General features: G+C 45.1%; 1 protein-coding gene across 5 annotated transcripts in view; it reads right to left on the bottom strand.

Annotated features, from left to right (window-relative positions):
• The window catches only part of IL1RAPL2 (interleukin 1 receptor accessory protein like 2), a 398,901-nt gene extending 378,657 nt beyond the window's left edge, over window positions 1-20,244 (bottom strand). The window contains exons 1-2 of one of the 5 annotated variants that reach the window (XM_053273784.1): window positions 20,106-20,244; window positions 328-428 (exon numbers count right to left, since the gene is read on the bottom strand). In XM_053273784.1, coding sequence (XP_053129759.1) covers window positions 328-409 — 82 coding nt within the window. In that variant the 5' untranslated portion in view covers window positions 410-428; window positions 20,106-20,244. Of the gene's footprint in view, window positions 1-327; window positions 431-19,159; window positions 20,085-20,105 lie in introns of those variants that run through there. The other 4 variants (XM_053273783.1, XM_053273787.1, XM_053273786.1 and 1 more) reach the window with 4 other exon arrangements.
• Between the last annotated feature and the right edge of the window lie 2,349 nt (window positions 20,245-22,593).

Genomic DNA, 22,593 nt, shown 5'->3' on the forward strand with positions numbered 1-22,593 from the left:
GAAAATCCAAGGACACAGTATCCAGACACCCGACATCCATCCAATCTGGTGGCTGGGTGCCACATTAGCTGCCCCACACCATCACTGGCCATGCTCCCAGCCACCAGACTCACCACCCTTGAAGCACAACCAGAGACACCATCTTGGCATGCCGTTTATGAGAGGTGGCTGACCCCTGCAAGAGGCATGCACCTTATGCTCCCCTAAAAATCAGTGGGACTTGGAAGTGCTTACCCTTCACCTGTCTCAACTATTAATACACGGTTTCCACAGTTTTCTGGCCAGACAGCTGAAGAAGCAGACTGAAAATGTATTTCTGGAACTTACCCGAATTTCTCTTTGACACCAGCTTCACGTTTGTGCTAAATACAGTGCAGCTCACGAGGACCAAGAGGATGGGTGGTTTCATCTTGGGCTCCCTTTGGTAGCTGAAATACAAGCACAGCACATCAGTCCAAACGCCCACTTCTTCACCTATCCTGACAGCCATCATGTTTGAACACTTCTACAAAACTCAGTGAAGTAACTTCTGAGTTTAAACTTCTGCAGAGACAATGAGAACCCAATCTTTGGCTGGTCTTAACATAAGGATTGCCCTTTCGGACCTTTCCTCCTAATGTACCAAGACAGCTACCTTGAATTTTTATGTGCAGTCAATATATTACTTATAATGCTTTTATTGATCATATACTAGCTATGTGATCCATAAAAACTTTTTTTTAAATTAGCATGTCACCTGAAAAAGAGCATCTCTGGCTCCAAACATCAGAATTATCCATCTTCAATAGCTTATTAAATATTTTCACACCTTGTTCATTTAGATTTCCCAGACACCCAGCCTGATGACAACATTAACACTCCAGCCCACCACAGCCAACAAAAAAATAGGCCACTTGTCATGTATAAAGAATCAAAACTGTCCCCAAAACTCTTTAATCCTGGCTATATTAAGATCTATCTCAAACAAGGTGGTTTAAACTTTGCAACATGGAGAAGGCATTCCATTTCACAGTTGGGGCGGTCAGCACCAAGAACATAACTGCCCTGAGCCATTTTTGGAAGGGTGGTATACAAATTAAATAAACAAACATCTCTCTTTAAAATAAACCTGTGAACAAAGGGTAGAAATAGAACTGGGCAAAGGAGGCAGTGTCGAATTGATTCCAGCCGATGAACTTTTCCCGAGTTTACTCATTTTCCAATTTCAGTCCCAATAATTTCAGGGTGGGTCCAGAGCAGATCTAGTCCTTTTTTTAAAAGCTTGAAAGGGTCTTTAAAGGAAGGGGAAGAGGAAAGCTCTTAAAAAGAGAAGGATGTCTATTGAGCGTCCCCTGCACCTACAACATTTCAAAATAGGAAAGTTAATATATAGTTTCACCCCTTTACAGTTGTAGTACCAGGGTACCAGAGGTTCATAGGATCATAGGAAGCTGCCATATACCAAGTCAGACCATTGGTCTATCTAGCTTAGTCTTGTCTACACAGACTGGCAGCGGCTTCTCCAAGGTTGCAGGCAGGAATCTCTCTCAGCCCTATCTTGGAGATGCCAGGGAAGGAACTTGGAGCCTAGATGCCCTTCCCAGAGCTGCTCCATCCCCTAAGGGGAATATCTTACAGCGCTCACACTTCTAGTTTCCCTTTTGTATGCAACCAGGGCAGATCCTGCTTAGCTTAAGGGGACAAGTCATGCCTGCTACTACAAGACCAGCTCTCTTCCCAGGTTGTTCCCGAAACACCTATATCAGGCAACAGCAATATCGGAAGATACTGAAAGGCTCATCACATACTGCGCGGGAGATGGCAATGGTGAAATCCTGTTTTCTACCAAAGACAACCACAGGGCTCTGTGGGAGCCAGGAGTCAACCCCGACTCGACGGCACACTTTACCTTTACCATTTTGCGGAGATAATGTAAGAGACTGCATACATTATAATCTTTTACATGATAGCGATTACACTGCTTATTTCAAAATTACCATGTACACTTTAAGATTCTCTCTTCCCTGCCATATTATGGGCTATAAATATGCAGTGCTCTGTGCTCTTGGATGATTTATTCCCTTGAGTGCTTTATGTGTTTCTATTCCCTGGAGGTTAGAGTACCAAAAGGGGACCCAGCGAATTAGAAGACGCAAGTGCTGTCCAACAATGGTTAATGAAGGAATTAGTATGCGGGGTTTTTCCCTTAACCTTTCCTCAGAGTATCAAACCCTAGCACAAGTAGGGCCATCTTGACAGGAGATTTTTTTTTTAAAAGGTAATTGAACTAAATCTTTTGACAGATAATTGTAATGATGATGTTATGCTAGGATGATTTTCAAGTGGAGCTTTGCAAATTACATTCCCCACTTTGTTCTCTTCAGGTATTACAGGAGAAACAGGTATTTCAGGTCCTCATTTGATGGTGCATTAGTCTCTTTTTTCATACAGAGCTGTCTAAATGGAAGAAAACAGGCATTTTCAGAAACCAAAAAGTAGTTTCCACCCACCACTTGGGACTGTAGTTCTTATCTGGAAAGATTTAGTTTTGCAAAGAAAAACTTCTGCAGAATGGCACTCTCAGGGCGGCTTCATAAATTGTGGGTGGGGATGACAGGAGTTGTAGTTGAGCAACACTGGAAAGCCAAGGTTGCCCACCCCGCCTTACGTGATAGCAAACCCACCTTCTACGCCAAATACTTGTGCCCTTTATACATAACTAGTGTTTTTTAGCCCGTTACAATAACGGGCGCTAGCGTTTCTTTCCCCCCACACCTCCCGTTCCCTCCATCTCTGGCCAGCGGGCCAGGCCCAGTTCCTCTCCTGCCTCCGCCGCCATTGGCCCCAGTCACCCTGCAAGCGGCCACCGCTGCCAGTGGGGCCAGTCTTCCCGCCGCCGGCCGCCAGCGGGCTCAGTTTCCCTGCCGCCAGCGGGCCCAGTCTTGCGGCCGCTCGGCCGTAGGCTTCCCCCGCCGCCGCCTCCTCCCCCCCGGCCCAAACAATTGCCTCCGTGGCCACCACCTCCGCCCACCCGCGCTCCCAGCTGCCCGAGACCTCCTCTGCCCTCGCCCGCATCAGTCGGGTGATCTAAAAGCATATTTTGAGAAGGAGAGAGGAGCTTGCCAACAGAGCTCCTCTCTCTGCAAAGGCTCTTCCCGAACTGGTGCTTTGGGCGCAAAGGACGCCTATTGCGTCCTTTACGTCCATAGCACCAGTTCGGGCAGAGCCTTTGCACAGAGAGGAGCTCTGTGGGCGAGCTCCTCTCTCCTTCTCAAAATATGCTTTTAGATCGGCCGACTCTCTTGCGGGCCTAATCGGGTAAGGAGGTCTCGGGCAGCTGGGACGGCGGGCGGGCGGGCGGAGCCGCGGAGGCAATTGCATGGGCCATTTTGGCCCTTAATCATGTGGGGGGGAGCGGAGGAGGAGGAATCGGACAGCTGGGAGGGCGGGTGGACGGTCGGCGGCGGTGGCCACGGCGGCAATTGTTTGGGCCCTTAAAAGGAGGGGAGTTGAGGCGGACTTGGGCAGCTGGGAGGGCGGGAGGGCCGTTTGGGGCAACATGGCCGCCCGTGTCTGGGCGGCCATATCTTTCACGGCAGTTCTGGGCATGCGCTTCACGCATGCCCAGAACTGCCAAGAAAGACACGGGCAGCACGGGCGCACACTTTACCTCTTTATTATAGAGGATACAGGTATTTAAGAGAGCGTCTTCTTCGCTATGAGCCCCACCGCCCATTGAGGTCACTTGAGGAGGTCCATCTCCAGTTGCCACCAACCCGTCTGGTGGCTACACAGAGACAGGCCTTCTCAGCTGCTGCCCCGAGATTGTAGAATGCGCTCCCTGCTGAGATACAATCCTCCCCATCTCTGGCAATTTTCAAAAAACACCTGAAAACACATCTCTTCAACCAGGCTTTCTCAGCTTTTTAAAACTTGTTTTTAAATTCTTCTGATTATTTAATTGTTGTTTTACAATGTTTTTAATTGTTAGTTATTGTTTTTATGCTTTATTATTTTTGTTTTAATTATTAACTGATTTTAATGGTGTTTTAATGTAAACCGCCCTGAGCCTTTTGGAAGGGCAGTATAAAAGTTTTAATAATAAATAAATAAAATAAAATCATCATGTGAACTCTCTGTGCCCAATAAGTAATGAAAAATTGCAGCCCAATCCCTCCTATAAATAAGAACATAGGAACAGCCCTGCTGGATCAGGCCCAAGTCCTATCTAGTCCAGCATCCTGTTTCACACAGTGGCCCACCAGATGCCTCTGGGGAGCCCTCAGGCAAGAGGGGAGGGTCTGCCCTCTCTCCTGCTGTTACTCCCCTGCAAGTAGGCTGGAGGTGGCCCACAGCCACCAGACTAGCAGCCATTGATAGACCTGTCCTCCATGAATTTGTCTAAGCCCCTTTTAAAGCCATACAAGCTGGTAGTCATTACCACATCCCATGGCAAAGAATGCCATAGATTAATTATGCACCGTATGAAAAAGTGCTTCCTCTTGTCGGTCCTAAATTTCCCGACCTTCAGTTTCAATCAGAAGCAATACCTTACAGTCCGATCCTACAGTTGCTTACTCAGAAGTCAGTCTACTAAATTCAGTAGCTGATATCCTGACTAAATTACTCGATGGAAGTCCCACTGGAAACAGAGATGATTCCAATGAGACTTCCATTGAGTAATTAGGATGCCAGCCAGTTTTTCCAGGCGAGATGAATGGGATTGCATCCTTAGGGACTTACTTTGGAGCCAACATTAATAGGATTGCACTGCTGATGTACCAAACAGACACAACAGAAAACTGAGGCCTAATCCCAATGTCTTGATGAGTGCTCCTGAGTTATGCACATTTCCACTTTTTCAAAGCTGTATGCATAATACATTCTCTGCAAGAACGGAAGGAATCTTAATAACTGTTTGAGCAGACATGCAAAGCACCCCTCTCGGTCCCTGTGGCATTTGAATCCTGTTATGACACTATCATCCCTTTTATTTTATTTTTATTACATTTCTATTCTGCTCTTTCTGCAAGAAGCTCAGGGCAGTATACAGAACAGGGGAAGAGTCTCACTTTGTTTTCAGAACAGCCCTGCAAGAAAGGTTAGGAATGGGACTGTAGCTCAGTGGAAGAACACCTGGTTGGCATGCAGAAGGTCCAAGGTTCAATCCCTGGCAGCATCTCCAGGTGGGGCTGGGAAAGGCCCCTCTGCCTGAAACCTGGGAGAGGCATTGCCAATGTTGACAACACTGAGCTAAATGAACCAATCAGTGTTCCCTCCTCTAACAGGGATTCCCCAATGTTGATGACTACAACTCCCAGCACCCCCAGCTGCAATGGCCTTTGGCTGGGGATTACGGGAGTTGTAGTCAACAACACCTGGGAATCCCTCTTACAGGAAACAACAAAACCAATGGTCTAGCTCAGTATCGGGCAGCTTCCTACATTCCTAGACCAAGTGATCATCATCATCATCCCAAGACCACCTAGTGAATTGCAGAGCCATGGAGGCATTTGAACCCATTTCTCAAGCCCAACCCAATGGGAATATTCCTCCAGGGAAAAATAGCATCTGTGCAATGAGAGGGTGATCCAGATTGAGACATGCAGCTTCTGCCTGAGAAGGACTTGTTTTTCTATATGTTTGCTTATCTTTAAGTGTGCGTTGCATCTTAAGTTGAATCAACCACCTCTCTGGCTAGTTCCGGCTTCTAATGAATTTAAAGAAGTGCAAACTTTTATAAAGCTTGAAGCAGAATTGCTGGGAATTATATGCATGGATTTACTTCACCTCCATCATTGTTCTGCAGCAACAGGGCTGAAGTGTCTTGCAAGAACTCAAGGGCCAACCTTAAATCTGAAGGTCAAGGCAAAGGCTCTTCTTTCTGGCATAGAGTCTCTACGTGGAAACTTTCTGTCCCTGTGCTAAAGTGTGAAGGTACACTTTTTTTATGTGTTGCAAAAATGCCCCAAGCCATAGAAGAAGAAAGAGAGTATTAGCATACAATTCCACCCACCCTGCTTAATGGATTTTGGAAGTCATTATACACATTCGCTTAGTTGACTTCTAATTTGTAGAAATATTAGCCATGACAGGCCAATTAAAGTTCAATATAATTTCTCCCTAATACAGCGATAACTTTATCCAGATAGGCACTTGTTGGGGGTGGGGGGAGGAATGAAAATTTGATTTCCTATCTGGTGTGACTTCCCTTTAAAATGTTAGCTGTGAAAAAGGGACAGGGAGAAAAAAAATTGTCTGACATTTACATGGAAAATGTTTCACCCTTTTGCTTAAGAGGTCAAAACACACAATTCTGAATTTTCAAATTTGCAGCACTTTATAACTCATGCGGTCAACCACAGTTCCCAAAGTACCTTGCCAAGTTCTGGAACCAAAGTTCAAGAGTACACTAAAAATGCAAACCATGTTCCAAGCTGGCCTGCTAACTGAGCAAAGAGACACCTTTTCAAATGGCGGTTATCTTCTGTTTAGCAGGGGGAGAGCAACTGTTCCTCTCCAACCCCAGCACAGCGTCCCTCCAGTGGCTGTTGCTGGTATCTGCCTTATGCTTCTTTTTAGTAGACTGCAAGCCCTTTGGGGACAGTGGACCATCTTATTTATGTATTTATTTTTCTATGTAAGAACATATGAGAACATTAGTTGAAGAGCGGTATATAAAATATTTGTTGTTCTAGTCGCAGTAGTTTAGGCGAGATGGCTCCCTATCAAGACACTTCCATTGTGGAACTGTCCTCAGGGAGTAGATTATTACTCTCACCTGTTCGAAACTATATCCTGGCCTTCGGCCAAGACGCTCAGGGGGCCTTACATGCTTCCCTCACCCCATATTATCCTCATAACATTTCTGTGTCAGGCAGAGATAGCAACCCGCTCAGATTGCCCACCAAGTCAGACGGCTGATGAGGTCCTTATTCCATTCACCCTACTACTCTGGCTCTCCAGCATCTCTCCCTTGAGGAGTTAAGCTCCAGGCTTTCCTATCAAAGTGGAGAGTCTCAAGAAGAAATGGGAAGTGTATTCCTCCCCCTACACTTCCACCCCACTTCAAAACAAGCAACAACTTTAGGAGAAAGGTTGGATTCTTATAAACATCCCAACACAGCAGTTACTTTCCTCTCAAAAGCTCCAAATCTCTCAGAAGATAATAAGACGACTAATACAATAATAAAAGAGTACTTACCAAAGATAATGAAACCTGATTATTTTTCCTTTCCTATTTTCAGTGCTCAACATCCATTGTCATTTAATGGTTGATTTCCATTATGCAATGTATAAATTTTGTTATTTTGGTGTACCTCCTAAGGATCTTCATCTGTACACACACAAACACATCACACACACACATCACACACACACATCACACACACACACACGATGTAACAGGCACACAATTTTTTAAAAAAGTGTGTTGAAACCTGTATTCTTCTTTCCCCTCCAGCAGACCTGACACTTAAGTATATCTGTTGCAATAATATTAACAAATACTGTGGACTGATGCTTAGCAACACTGACACGTACCTGTAATTAAGGCTACACATTATAATGTGATGGAGATTAATTTATTGGATGTAACAGATTTCACTCTCAGTTCACTGCTGTTAAGGAATCTAAAAAATCAAAACAGCAATAAAACCCTCACTAAGCACAGGATCTAGCTTTCCCATGCTTCATCATATAGATGTAAGGTGCAATCCAGCTCCATTGAAGACGAACACACACACACGCAAAGCTTTGTCACTGATTTTAGTAGGGAGCTACATGCTCCCTTTAGGAAAGCAGAAGGGAAAACAGATTGTACAACAGTAAGCAGAGGGGTGCTGCAGAAACAGCAACCCTATGTCAACTGTTTTCCCCCATATAGCATAGCTCTATCATATGGTCACATGGTACAGTTCCCCACCTCATCCCCAACAACAAAGATGTGAAGCAAAATGGAGACATGCCCAGTAAATGGATGGCCTCTCTTTGCATTTTCATAACCACCCACACCAAGGGTGAGTGGAACATAGGAAGTTGCCCTTTACCGAGTCAGACCCTCGGTCCATATAGTTCAGTATTGTCTACACAGACTAGTAGCGGCTTCTCCAAGGTTGCAGGCAGAAGGCTCTCTCAGCTCTATCTTGGAGATGTTGCCAGGGAGGGAACGTGGAACCTTCTGCCCTTCCCAGAGCGGCTCCATCCCTTGAGGGGAATAGCTTCCAGTGCTCACACATCAAGTCTCCCATTCGTATGCAACCAGGTTGGACACTGCTTAGCTAAGGGGACAAGGCATGGTTAGTACCACAAGACCAGCTCTCCTCTCTAAAATGCAAAACATATTTGTTCTTTTATTGCATGTATATTCCACCTCTTCCATCATGGGACTCCCAGCAGGGATGGCCCTGGGGTTTTTGGTGCCAGGGAGAGAGCGGTGGGGAGAGAGGATTGAGAGCCTAATTGAAGTAGGGCCCCACCCAGCAGAGACACTGTCCAGCAGCTGGGCTTAGCTGTGGCAGGCAGGCAGTGAGCTAGTTAGTAGCAGTGCAGCTGGGAATACCCTGGTTGCATATGAAAGGGAGTCTAGAAGTGTGAGCACTGCAAGATATCCCCCTTAGGGGATGGAGCCCCTCTGGGGAGAGAGCTGAAGGTTTCACGTTCCCTGGCAGAATCTCCAAGATAGGGCTGAGAGAGACTCCTGCCTGCAACCTTGAAGAAGCCGCTGCCAGTCTGTGAAGACAATACTGAGCTAGATAGACCAATGGTCTGACTCAATATATGGCAGCTTCCTATGTTCCTAAGACCCCAGTCATCTCCAGCTAGAGGATCAAGCAGCCAGTCATGGAAAAAAGTTCTGCTTCAGGCCTTGGAAAGCTACTGCCTACCAGAATAGACAAGACTGGTCTAGACTAGATGGACCAATTTCGCCTTCTCGGTAGAAGGTAGCTTTTTATGTTCTGCCCTAAGATTTTTTATGAGAGAGAACAGGCTCTGGCTAACCTCAGAATGTACACAGGCAGACTCGGCTACAGGCATTTTTTTTTTGAAGTATCACTGCCACCTTGTCCATATCCATAACATCTACACCATGCCCTGCTGCCCTTACACATCAGTTGTCCATTTGATATTCCGTGCCTCACACACAAATCATTCAAAAGGCACTCTGAACAACATATGCCACCTGTGCATCCATCAGTAACCCTCAAGTTACAAATCTGATCTTTAAGCAGGTGGGGGGGAGGATACAGTGTGTGTGGGGGGGGGAGCTGCATTCCCTGAAGTTTCCTCTGCCATAACTGTTCATCAAGGTGGAGAAGCAATGTCCGCTAGTTAACCTGCACAGATAAGTAGAGGAATCACAGAACCTTTTGCCATTTATTTATTTTACATTTTATATCCCGCTGTTCCTCCAAGGAGCCCAGAACGGTGTACTACATACTTAGGTTTCTCCTCACAACAACCCTGTGAAGTAGGTGAGGCTGAGAGAGAAGTGACTGGCCCAGAGTCACCCAGCAAGTCTCACGGCTGAATGGGGATTTGAACTCGGGTCTCCCCGGTCCTAGTCCAGCACTCTAACCACTACACCACCATGACACTTGCAGCTATTGGAGTTCATGCAATCTAATATCATAGATCTAGTACTGAACTACTAGTCTACCTTTGCCTTAACTAAATTGATCAGCTTCATCATTAAGCTATATTCCTTTCAATATTGCCCCTTCTGTAGGTCGTTTTCTGTCCCACACTCATGCAGTATCACTATACCAATTCGTGGAGGATGAATATGACTAAGCCGATGACTATTTTATCCACCATGCAAGTCTGTTATGAGAAGGGTGTACACATTTAAACTAACATCTACTTTATTAGTCAGGACCACTTTTCACATCTCAAACTTTGAATTATTAAACCTAATAAAGAGAGTTTATCAAGGCATGAACTAAAAGTTATGCAGGAGGCTGGGTTGTTTTTTTGTTTTTTTTTAAACAGAGCAACTTAAATCTGTCACAATACACAATAATGATATCCAGAAGCTATATACCCCACCAACCAGATACTGCAGACAATACAACACGGTCACATGCAACCTTTTCAAGACCTGGTGCCATTTTCCATATCAATGTCAAAACCAAGTAGTTGTCCCAAATGTTGACATTAAAGAAAAATACCATCAGGTGTTCAATTGCTGTTTGCTTCTGGAAAAACATGAGACTGCATTTGCCGACTCTATTATCTTTGCTTCTCTCCTAGTTGAGCTATAGAAGGCACTTTTCAGATGACAGATCCCACCTCTTTAGCTCTGGTTGTCAAATTTTGCTGTTCACTCATCAAGAGTGGAAAGGGGAGAAAACTACTTGTTCTCCCCACCAAGGTTTAAACCAACTATTTTAACCGTTTCCTGGTACTCCAGATAGCAATTTATGTTCTATCAATTTTGATGTTAATCTGGGCATTTAATGAGGGTCTCTCTTATCAGCTGTCATCTATTCCTTGGCTCCAAAGATATTTCAGCTGCAACAAAGAGGAACACCTTTTTAAAATAAGCCATCTTTCTTGTTGCTGTGTTCTTAGTGTCACAACTTTCCTTTGCATCACAGACTCAGATCACAGGGCCCGCTTAGCAAACACCTGACGCTTGCCAGCATGAAAAGCAATCCAGGAGATGAAAGGAAATAATGTCTGCTTCTTTCACTAGCAGTTCAGCAGCTTGGCTTCCTCCAACACCTGCAGTGCTTTTCAGAAAACTCTGGCAAATAAGAATTTGTTTTGGCTCTGAGGTTGACCATCAGCAACTTCGGTATCAACCGCCTACAAAAATCCAGTTGCATATATTCAAAACCACATTGGACATATCCATGGTTGGCACAGGGCAATGGTGCTTTTCTTCTCAGAGAAATTTACTGTGCAGGTTTTCCTGATGATAGATTTTGATCCCATTTGGCATATTATTTGATCCTATGTAGTACAAAAAAAACAACCCCACACACCAAATATCTTCCATAATATTAATTTCCTGCATTGTATCTCAAAAGTTTTTCAAGTGTTGAACTGAAATATTTGATATGCAGCATGGTGGGGGTGGGGAAAAGATCAATAAAAATACTTAATATGGTTTCAATGTAATACTGAAATAAATTCAAAGCTTTATATGGGGGGAAAAACACTTTTTCCCCAGAATGCTCAATAAACTAACATACATAAGTAACTCTGGGCCAGTCACTTCTCTCTCGGCCTAACCTGCATCACAGGGTTGTTGTGAGGAGAAACTTACGTATGTAGTACACCACTCTGGGCTTCTTGGAGGAAGAGCGGGATATAAAATGTAAACATAAATAAAAGTAAAAATAAAATGTACCCTCTCACACACTTCCTAAGGATAATCACCTGGAAAACATTATATTTTTGAGACTGCCAAATTTGCCTAACATTATTACTAATGAATTTGATTACTGAAACAATGACTGACATCCAGGCTAGTATTGCATGCGTGCAACAGTATTAGTTCCCTCTGAAGCTCACCAGGTATCATCAAAATATGCCCTTAAGGGTTACACAACTCTCAGGGACATATTTTGGTGGTGCACAGTGGGCTCCAGTGGAAGGGGAGACCAACAAGAATTGCCCCTTTGCCCACTCAAGTGACAGCAGTGGTGGTCTGAAACTCACACTGCCACATGCACGCAATACTAGTCCAGATGGCCGTTTTCCAAAATTTTCTGAGAAGATATTTTCCAGTAATTTTTCTATTTTGGACATTTTTTGTGTGTAACATTTTCTCCCCCACATCTCTAAAGTTTAGTTTAAAAACAACAACACACACACACACCATTGAGAGCAGGTGTCATATCAGCAGAGGCATTCTCCCCAATTTCCCCACATAGGAGGGAATGCCTCTTCTACCATGTTATGACTGATAGAGGGGCGTCATCGAATACAATGGTTCCCAACCTGTGGTCTTCCAGATGTTGCTTAACTGCAACTCCCATGCCAATAAATTGTAGCTGGGGGCAATGGGAGTTATGATTTAGCAACATCTGGAGCAACATCTGGGAAACCCTGATCTAACACACACACACAAAGAAAATCAATATTTCCCCTTTAGAATGTTTGATCCATAATCAGATTGAACTGATTGGTTCATCAACCTTTTGTGGGGGCGGTTTAAGGCTGGCTGAAAATCCTAATCACCCTACACCATTTTCTCAAGTGCTGACCCTTCCCATAGCTCCAATGTACACCTTTGTTTCCCTCCAGTCACAAAACAGCTTGAGCCAGCCCTAATCATACATTTCCTTTGCATTTCCCCCACATGCATTTGGAACAGACTCTACTTACAAGATCACTCAAGGACTGCAATTTCCAGCGATGTATGATCATGTCGCTGTTTTAGTGGCAAGATTATCCTTTACAATAGTCCTGTTTAGAGGACATCTTTTCACCTGGCCCACACAGCTGTTGCATGTCTAACCCATTAATCTCAGCACAGCACAGAAAACCTGCTTGCTTATTACACACGCAGCTTTTCCAGCAAGGGAAAGAACTGTGTGTATTCATGGAACAATGCACAGTTGGAGAAACAGCCTGGTCAGCATTTGCTCATGCATGTCAAGGAAAACACTGTTCTGTCTCTTCGTGTTGATCTGTGATCTTTCCCAGAACCACATGCCTTTCCTCACCCAGCCCCCAAAGCAAGAGGAGTTAGTGTGAATCCCAACACACCAGCTGTCTGACTACTTCTTGGAAAAAAAAAAACACACACACACACACACACACACAGATTTATTACAGGAAAACATGAGGCTAGTCTGTTCCACTATTAACAAAAAAGCAAGCTGTCATCCTTGTATTCTCAGCCACCTCACTGAACAGACACCTAAGCTGCTTGCAGAAATTGAGAGAGCTACAAGCAATATCACAGGCCATAGTTCACTAACAGAGCACATGTTTTGAATGCAGAAGTCCCAGGTATCTCGGGAGGGGGGGGCATCTCAAATACTTGGAGATGCTATGCCAGTCATATCAAGTTAGACAGTACCAGCCTAGACGGATTAATGACCCCTTGTCTAGTAGGCTTAAACTGTCCACTTTTTAAAAGGCACTGAAGACACATTTATTCACCCAGGCTTTTAATTAGATTTATGGTTTTTAATTTTAAGGTTGGGTTTTAAATGATTTTAATGTTTAAGTGATTTTAATTGTTTGATCGATTTAGTTTTGACTTTGTTTTGATTTTGATGTAAATCGCCCTGAGCCATTTTTGGAAGGGCGGTATATAAATCAAATTAATAAATATATATTTCTATCTTATGGTGGACAGCGTGCGTTGAAAGCCCTGCAGGAGGGCAACATTCCTATAATTTCACAACTAAGAAGAACTCTTTTAGATCATACCCAGGGTCCGTCTCAATTGAGATTGGCTAAGTGGTATGAACGAGCCACCTAATGGCACAGCGGGGAAATGACTTGATTAGCAAGCTCAAATCCTCACTGGTATGTTTCCCAGACCTCTGTCAGGCAGCAGTGATATACAGTAGGAAGGTGCTGAAAAGCATCATCGTCTCAAAAGTGCATGGGAGGAGGCCATGGTCAACCTCTCCTGTATTCCACCAAAGGCAACCACAGGGCTCTGTGGTCACCACGAGTCGACACCAACTCGACGGCACACTTCACCTTTAAGGGGTATGAACACGAGCCACCAGGGAAGGAGCCACCACAGGCCCCGTCATTCGCTACTATCTGCCCGCCCTACCATTCACCATCTGTCATGGTGCACCCACCCTCCCACCAACCACTGGCCCTTCGCAGCCCTGCTAACCACAGCAGCCCCACAGCCAGCCTTTGCCAGCCCTGAGACTGCAGTCGTTAGGGGGGCTGCAGAGGCCAGGGGATGCAGCCCACCAAAAGAGAACTGGACGCAGGCTGCTGCCAACATCATTACACCACTGGTCCATCTAGTCCAGCACCTTGTTTCCAATAGTGGCCAGCCTGATATTCCCAGGAAACCCATAAGCATGAAGGCAACAGCCTATGCCTGAGTTGTGTCTAATGTTCTGTCTGGACTGCAACTTAATATGGTTATGGACAGGGTGTAGTACTGCAGGGACAGGCAGGGAAGCAATCCCGGTAGGGAGAGGAGAGCCGGTCTTGTGATAGCAAGCATGACTTGTCCCCTTAGCTAAGCAGGGTCTGCCCTGGTTGCCTATGAATGGGAGACTTGATGTGTGAGCACTGCAAGACATTATTCCCCTCAGGAGATGAGGTGCTCTGGGAAGAGCACAAGGTTCCACGTTCCCTCCCTGGCAGCATCTCCAAGACAGGGCTGAGAGAGATTCCTGCCTGCAACCTTGGAGAAGCCACTGCCAGTCTGTAAAGACAATGCTGAGCTAGATAGACCAATGGTCTGACTCAGTACATGGCAGCTTCCTATGTTCCTATGGACTTTCTTTCCTCCAGCGGCTCAGCAGGGATGTAAAGCCCTTTGCTCTCTAAAAGGAAACAAGATGCTGCTCTTGCCATTCTGACAGTGTGTTACATAATTGAGTATCAGACAATAATTGCTTTTTATTACAAGTCTTCTTATCTTCTATTAGAAGGAGCATCCTCCACCCTTTGCGGCTGACAATCCAGGCTCTTCTTCTGGGGGAATAACCACATAAATTTCAAGCTCTGTACAATTAGGAAACGATCCTTGACCTTTTGTAGCAGAAAAGTCTCAGCGCTTCTCTCAGTGCTGGGAGGGCCCTTTAAGAGAGACGGAGGCCTCTCTCAAGGGCGCCATGGGGGAAGCACTGAGGAAGTCTACATTTCCCAGTGTTCCATGCCCGCCTTCCAAGATGGTGCAAGGGCTATAGAGGGCTCCGTTTCCCTTAAAAGAAACCACCATCACCACCGGCGTTGGGCAAAGCGCAGCACTGCACAGTAAGAATGGTTGCCTCCACATGGTTCCCAGCGGGGCTGTACGGAATCTTTTATTTACCTGAATCCAAGACTAGGTTCCCCCCCCCCCAGTTCTTTGATATTAGAAATCAGGGGGTGATCTTCTTTATTTGTTTCATTTCTATACCGCCCTTCCAAAAATGGCTCAGGGCAGTTTTCACAGAGAAATAATAAATAAGAACAAGATGGATCCCTGTCCCCAAAGGGTTCACACAATCTAAACAGAAACATAAAATAGATACCAGCAACAGTCACTGTATTAAATTCAAAGTCCTCTTCCTTTTGGATAAATAAGGGTATAACCTGTATTCAACCTCTACTTTTTAAGGGGGTCGTCTTAAATTCAGAGTCATCTTGTATTTGGGTAAATATGGTATTCCACTTTGGCTGAAGCTTCACACAGGCTCAATAAGCAATTATGTGGGGAGCCATACTTAGGGTTGGTCATTGGCCCCCAGGTGTCTCTCTCTCACACTCACACATGTGTGCCTGCTTATGCTCCTCCAGACCAGAAGAAGCAAACAAGGGAATTTCCCCTTCCTGCTTCTCCCCTAGTCATATTGCTCAAGAAGGAGACCAAACCTAATTTTCCATTCCCGCTCTTGAAAAATAGTTTAACATACGTTAATGATTTAGCATCCCATGGTGTTTTAAAACTCAAGACTTCAGAGAGATTGCTCAAAGCCCACATTTATTCTGTTGCAGGAAAACTCTATCCATTATGGATGCCATATTTGTATTAGACTCCCAAGCACAGGACTACGTGCACATGCAGGGTTTTTATACACAGGAAAAGCTTTCCCCGAACACACAGAGACCATCTCACTGGAACTCCCACCTCAGTTATGCAGTCCAAGATGGACAGGCATGCATTCAGCTTCCAAAGGAACAGATGCCTAGACGAATGAACTGACACAGAACTCTAAGGAAGTATACAAATAAATTGCTATTGATAACAGCACCATCCGCGAACTTGGCACTTTACAAACTAATGTGAGCAAAAGACTGTTATCTGCCCCATGGAGCTTACATTCTAAGTTTAGACAAAGGTGGGGAAGAAGAAAGGGAGCAAGGGTCATGATACATACTGAAGCTTCCGTTTTATTTAGGATTCAGAGCTAAGGGGTTAGGTTAAGAACTTAAAAGAAAACATGAGGTTTGAGAAGACATTTGAAGAGACAGAGTCCAGAGCTATATAATATTCTGGGAGGTGGGTGACACGAATAGGAACAGCAAGGACAGCCTGTCCCATTCATTGTATACATACACACACACACACACACACACACACTCCTCCCCGCCATTTGAGGTCCAGGTCATGAGGATATCAGACAGCTAAAGCACTGCTAGAGAGCAGACATTATAGGCTGTGCAAAGCACAATTTGCAAGAATTATGACCAATGGATGTTGACTCCATTTTCCTGCCGGTTTAAGTTTCTCATCACAAATGGCTAGATTTTAATAATGGTACCTGGTATGATCATAGCACACAGTGAGTGTTTCAAGTGGTTTAGCTAATTGATCTCCATAACAGTCCTTACATCAAACCCATTAAGTAAGTCTGCCAAAAGTCACTGAGCAAGTGTAGGGCTGAAGAGGTAAATCGGGGCTTGCTATCTCACAAAGTAGGCAACCTTTGGCATGCCAGCTGTTGCTGAACTACAACTCCCATCAATGAACTGTGGCTGGGGATGATGGGAGTTGTAGTTCAACAACAGCTGCAGCACCAAATGTAACACTATGTCTTTTAGGTTAAATACTTTTGTAATTCACTTCTCACACAAATCCACTCTCAGTCTACATTGTGGAGCATCTATCCTAGCCATCAGATATAGATGTTATGGGATGCAAAATGCCGATTTTATTTTTTATCGTGACATTTCCTTCAGTAGGCCAATGGTGGCATTCATGGCTTTTTCTCACAACAACAAATATTTATATACCACTTTTCAACAAAAGTTTCCAAAGTGGTTGACATCGAGAAATAAATAAATAAATAAATAAATAAATAAGATGGCTTCCTGTCCCTAAAGAGCTGACAATCTTAAAAAGAAACATAAGATTCTGGAAGTCACTGGAAGTACTGTGCTGGGGGTGGATAGGTGAGACAGGTTAGGCTGGAGATAGTGACACACTAGCAGCCCTACCTGCACAACTTCGGCCCTCCTGCAGATGTTGGACTACAACTCTCATAATCCTTGACTTTCGTCCACTGTGGTTAGGATTATGGGAGTTGTAGTCCAAACCCAGCCAGAAGACTGAAGTTCCACAGCACTGCCAGAGTTTGAGATCAACCGTCAAGGTTATGGCTGAGCAAGGATTTGGAACTAGCCTCTAGGATCCAAAACCAACACTTAGACTACAGCCTGCTGGAAAATATAGCACCCTCTTTGCTCCACTGTCTTGCTTTTCCATGGACCAAAAATATGCAAGCTGTTCCTAGACAGAGAGAAAGAAAGACAGGGCATGCAAATTCGGCCAAAGGAATCGCTCTCTACAGAAGCTGTTCCAGATGTCGTCTCCTCCCTCTAACAGCAAAAGTTGGAATCTGTCTCTCTTCAAACGCCAGCATCTGCAGGCAGGCAAAATCAAAGGAGTTCTCACATAGGACAGAAATCAATGTTCTCGCATTGATAGCTTGCCTGCCATCCTCACTAATGACCAGTTTACCCAAGCTCTGTTGGCGCAGACTCCATTGCAAGAGGGAGTCGTTCACAGAGGGTCAGAACAGACCCCTACTTTTGCACCCCAAGATAAGTCTCCAGCAATCCTATTGAAGCCCAACAGATCTGTGATCCTCACAGGTCACTAAGTCCCCCAAACAAGCAAGTCCGAGCACAGGAACTAAATCTTTTAGGTGCAAGAGATGTCTCTCTATTGGGGAAGCAATAGACTTCTCTCAGAAGGCTGGATGGAACTGGCTGAATGGCAAACTAGAGATCAGAGGAGAGTGGAGACTACAAGACACCTGGTCAGTCTCTTCTCTCAAGCAGCACCCTCAACATGTTAGATCTCTTGCTTCTACGGACTGCTTCACAAAATCCATCCCTAAGAAGGTTTAGGCAATCTATCCTAGCCAGTTCAAAAAGTCAAACCAATGTTTTTAAAATGAAGGGTGTTCTGGAGCCCAAGAAACATCCACCAGGTCCTAGAGACCTGCAATAAATATTGTTAAGCATAATCTTGGAGCGGTATAGGACCAAAGTGGCATAGTTTAAGAAGCCCCCTGCAGAGGGACAAAGAACAGGGGTGAAAAGGAGTGCAAGAATCAACCAAGGAGGAGTGGATCAGGTTCCAAGAATAAGATGCCCTACAAAACATAGAGTGGCACAACAGGGAAATGCTTAACAAGCAGAAGGTTGCCAGTTCAAATCCCTGCTGGTATGTTTCCCAGGCTACGGGAAACACCTATATCGGGCAGCAGTGATATAGGAAGATGCTGAAAGGCATCATCTTATACTGCACGTGAGGAGGCAATGGTAAACCCCTCCTGTATTCTACCAAAAGAAAACCACAGGGCTCTGTTGGCACCAGGAGTCAAAATCAATTTGATGGCACGCTTTACCTTACAAAACATGTAAGGTGATGTCTGGGGCTTAGCCAGATAATCAGTGAATGTGTGCTCCAACTTGTGTTGCCAACTTTTCTTCCACCAGGGCTCCTACACCTTCTAACACAACTGTGTCGCAAGCAGCAACACACCAGGCACCACTTCCCACAGCACACTGACAGAAAAAGCTACCCTTGCTAAACATCTGCTTGTCATGCAGCCAACAGCAACACAGGAACCCTCCTGTGACATGTTGGCAACCCCATCCCAACCAAGTATTACATGATAAAATTGGCATTATTTATTATTATTATTATTTTCAAGGACATTTTTTAAGTCTTTGGTACTGCAATGATTCAACCCACTTCCCAACAATGCAAAGTTTATGAGAGGAGCACAATTGTAAACCACCACCCCAATCCAAGCAGGCTCCGGTGATCCAGTCTTCCTTGAAGCCACACCTTCACATCTCAGGTGAGACAGCAGATCAGATTTACGCAGCAGAAGGGTGGGGAGCACTCTGCACATCCTCAGAGACATTCATCTTAATGCGAGTACACCATGGCAAACACATCTTGAAGAGCTCCCAGACCTGCATTTGCAAAAGAGCCTGGGAAGCTCCAGTGAGGACCCAGCTACATGCAGACCCAAGCCCAGAAAACACATACAAAACAAAGGCATATATACCTCACCTACAACCACACAGCCGGGAATTCACAAGTCCTGGCGCTGCATGACTGCACCCTTCCTTTGCAACAATCCAAGAGAATAAGTCACTTCGGGCTGCCACCCCTGAGAAAAGCCAGGCTTCACATCCCTCGGTGGCTGGAGAGAGAGAGTCCCTGTCCCTTCCTGACGCCGAAAAGCCGCGTTCCTCAGCAGCTGGGAAGGAGGACTGTAAACGTCCCTAGCTAGACTCAGCAATCCTACTTGGAGTGCCCCTGAAGAAGCCACGCTGTGCCGAGTCCTTTTCCTTCCCCTGAGCAAGCCCTGATCAGAGCTGGCTTGAAGATACATCCATGGAGAGAGAGGGACTTGCTGCGTCTTTCCCTGGCATCTCTAAAAACCCCACAGGATTCAATTCCCCTGGTACCTTCTCCCCTTTCCTTCCTGTGGATAACGTTGAAAAGGAAAGTCGCCTCTCCAAAAACACTCCGCTCTCCGGGTTACTTGATTGCAAAATGCAGGACACCTGGAAGGAAAAAGTTGCCTGGGAGAAACACAGGTGGCTTTAAAAAAACCCTCATCGGGAAGCTCTCGCAAGGGCTGAAGGAAGCCAGAGAAAGAGTTCCTTTTCTCTCTCTCTCTCTCTGCCGGGTGGCTCTGCGCACATAAGACCCCTGTGCCTCTGCTCGGAAGTACTCCAGAGTCCCGACTTATTCCAACTCCTTATGCAAACTCTGAGGGTCTCTCCACGCAGTCTGGGGCAGGGAAGATGGACAAGTTCCTGCCGCGTCCTCGCGCTGGCCAGCCTGAAGCCCTTTTCATCTGAGAGAGCAGATCAAGACAGAGGGGGAGCGCGTCCTGCCCAGGGAGTCTGAGTTTTTGTTTAAAGGGGGAAAGAAAAGGGGGAAAAAACTCTCTGCCCATCCCACCCCCCTCATTCACACAAGGCGAAATGTCATTCCGCTTACTTACCTTTCAGGGCTCTGGAAGGCAGAGCGGCGACGCTGCAGTGCCGTCTAGCGGTCAGAGCCGACCGTGGGTCCCTGCAAGACTTCGCGAGTTGTACGGGCCTAGCCAGGCAGCTTGCTTTCGTTTGGGGTCCGTGCAAAGCCGGCGCGCCCCCCCAGTTTCTTCTTTTCGGGGTAGGAGACAGTACAGTGACTACCAGCAATGTGCGCAGGGTTACAGCTTCAGGGTTTTTCATGCCAGCAATTTTTAATTTATGCTTGCTTGTGATGAGGATGAGGATGATGCACAGTTTGCTTGTTTACTCGGGAGTAAGGCCCACTGAGTTCCATGGGATTTACTCCGCGCCTATGCCTGGTTGCAGCCTTACAGCCGATGGTGCTATGCATGTGTTGTTGTTTTTTTCCCTTCCTAGAAGCAAGCCCTACTGAGCTCCATGGTGTTTCCTCCCAAGAAAACATGCCTCAGATTGGGTGCGCTGCTGCGTCATGCTGGGCCAGGGGACATGTTGATTTCATGCAAGCAGAAGTGATTGTGGAGCTTCGGCACAGGTGTCGGGAGTTAAGTGGGGAGGAGACGACAAAGGCCCTTGAAGAAAAACACAAAACAAACAAGCTTGATCCTGCAGCCCCTTCACTGAGGTGGCATCTTGTACTTTAGCTCTGCAACAGAGGTTTGTAAGTCCAAGGACTGGTATATATCATTGTTCAGGGGTGGATTAAGCTTTTTGCCACCCATAGACAAAAAGACATTTGCCAACCTTAGTTTTACCTTACATAAAAAAAGGTTTGCCTTTAAAAAAAAAATAAGGTAAAAGAGGAGGACTTTCTCCCCACCCACTCCACCCTTTCTGCAGCAGCCACAGCCCACAGAGAGGGGTGGCAAAATGTGAGGAAGGGCAAAATGTGCTGCTCCTGAAATTTTGCCACCGTAGGCAAGTGCCTACTCTGCCGCTCTATTAATCCACCACTGTCACTGTTCATTCATTCATTTATTTTTATGCTGTCTTTCATTTTAAAAAAAAATGCCCAAAGAAACTTGGGTGTGCTGTGGAGTCGCTGTTGACTGCTCTGGCGAACACAGAGCCATGTGGAAAGAAACAATAGCAATAAAAACAATACACAACAAAATCAAAATGAATAATGACGACAATGATAGCAAGAGACAAACTCCCCCAAATCTCAAGAACATAAAAAATAGAATACAGACAACACTCCAAAAAAGAGTAAACAAATGAGCCAAATTATCAAACACAGCAGCAATAAGACAGAAACAGGCTTTATCATGCTTCCTAGACTGTACCACATCTGGAGACATGATATAGTCCATTGTCACACCACATACACACTTTTTTTAAAAAAAGAAAGAAAAAAGACTTTCCAGTATATATAATAATATTTGGAAAGGCTAGGCTGCTGAACCCTTCTTCCTAAAATGGTATTTGTATGCAATTTTTCCTCAGAGGAGGGAGCATTCAGATGTGCAGTTCCCCACCTGAAGTGGTATAATCCAGTAAAGTTTGCACGCCTTCCTTTTGCAGAATGTATATAAACTGGTATATTAAAAAAAACACCCACCATGTGGGAGATAGAAGAGGTCAGAAACTCTACTAACAGGGCAGAAACTAGGCAGGTGGAAGGTTAGGATTGTCTAACTTGCATTGGTGGCAAGAATGCCAAAGTGGCACACTTTGAAAACCAAAGTGGCAAGAAAGCCAGGGCACAAATTGTGTGATTCTTTGCAGATACTCATATCTCTCCAAAACTGGCTCTTGTACAGCCACCTAATGGCACAGCGGGGAAATGCTTGACTAACAAGCAGAAGGTTGCTGGTTCAAATCCCCACTGTTACTATATCAGGCAGCAGTGATATAGGAAGATGCTGAAAGGCATCATCTCATATTGCATGGGAGGAGGCAATGGGAAACCCCTTCTGTATTCTACCAATGACAACCACAGAGCTCTGTGGGCACCAGGAGTTGAAATCGACTTGACGGAACACTTTACACTTTACATGCAGGAGATCTTATGATCACACTGCCACATTCCGTCATAGCTCCCAGGATGTTTCTGGCAGAAGGCGGCGTTGTTGTTCAAAATGGTAAAGAAAGCTTGGGCTTTTAAATGTAGACAATTGAAGAGCATGAAAAATATAGATTTTTCTTTTTGAAGAAACCTTTAGCAATTCCAGGAATGTCACATCTGTGATCACAGAAACATTCTCTTGTATACGGCAAATGAGCAAAAATTATTGTAGAACCAGAGACAGAAGATTGTGAGACAGAAGAAAAATCAATGAAACAGCCAATGTTTAGTATCTGTATAAATCTTTCAACTAATTAGAAAGGCCTTGCGAGTCGGCTATCTTCCTATCGTCAACTTTTTTTTACCAGACTACTGGCAGCTTTAGAAACAATGTATAATCTTTGACACTTTAGCTGGGCATCCATTTCTCCTGGTGCGATTGTGATATAAAAGTGTCTTGCTTTAAATTA

Source organism: Hemicordylus capensis, chromosome 11 (assembly GCF_027244095.1).
Source record: "Hemicordylus capensis ecotype Gifberg chromosome 11, rHemCap1.1.pri, whole genome shotgun sequence".
Taxonomy (NCBI): Eukaryota; Metazoa; Chordata; class Lepidosauria; order Squamata; family Cordylidae; genus Hemicordylus; species Hemicordylus capensis.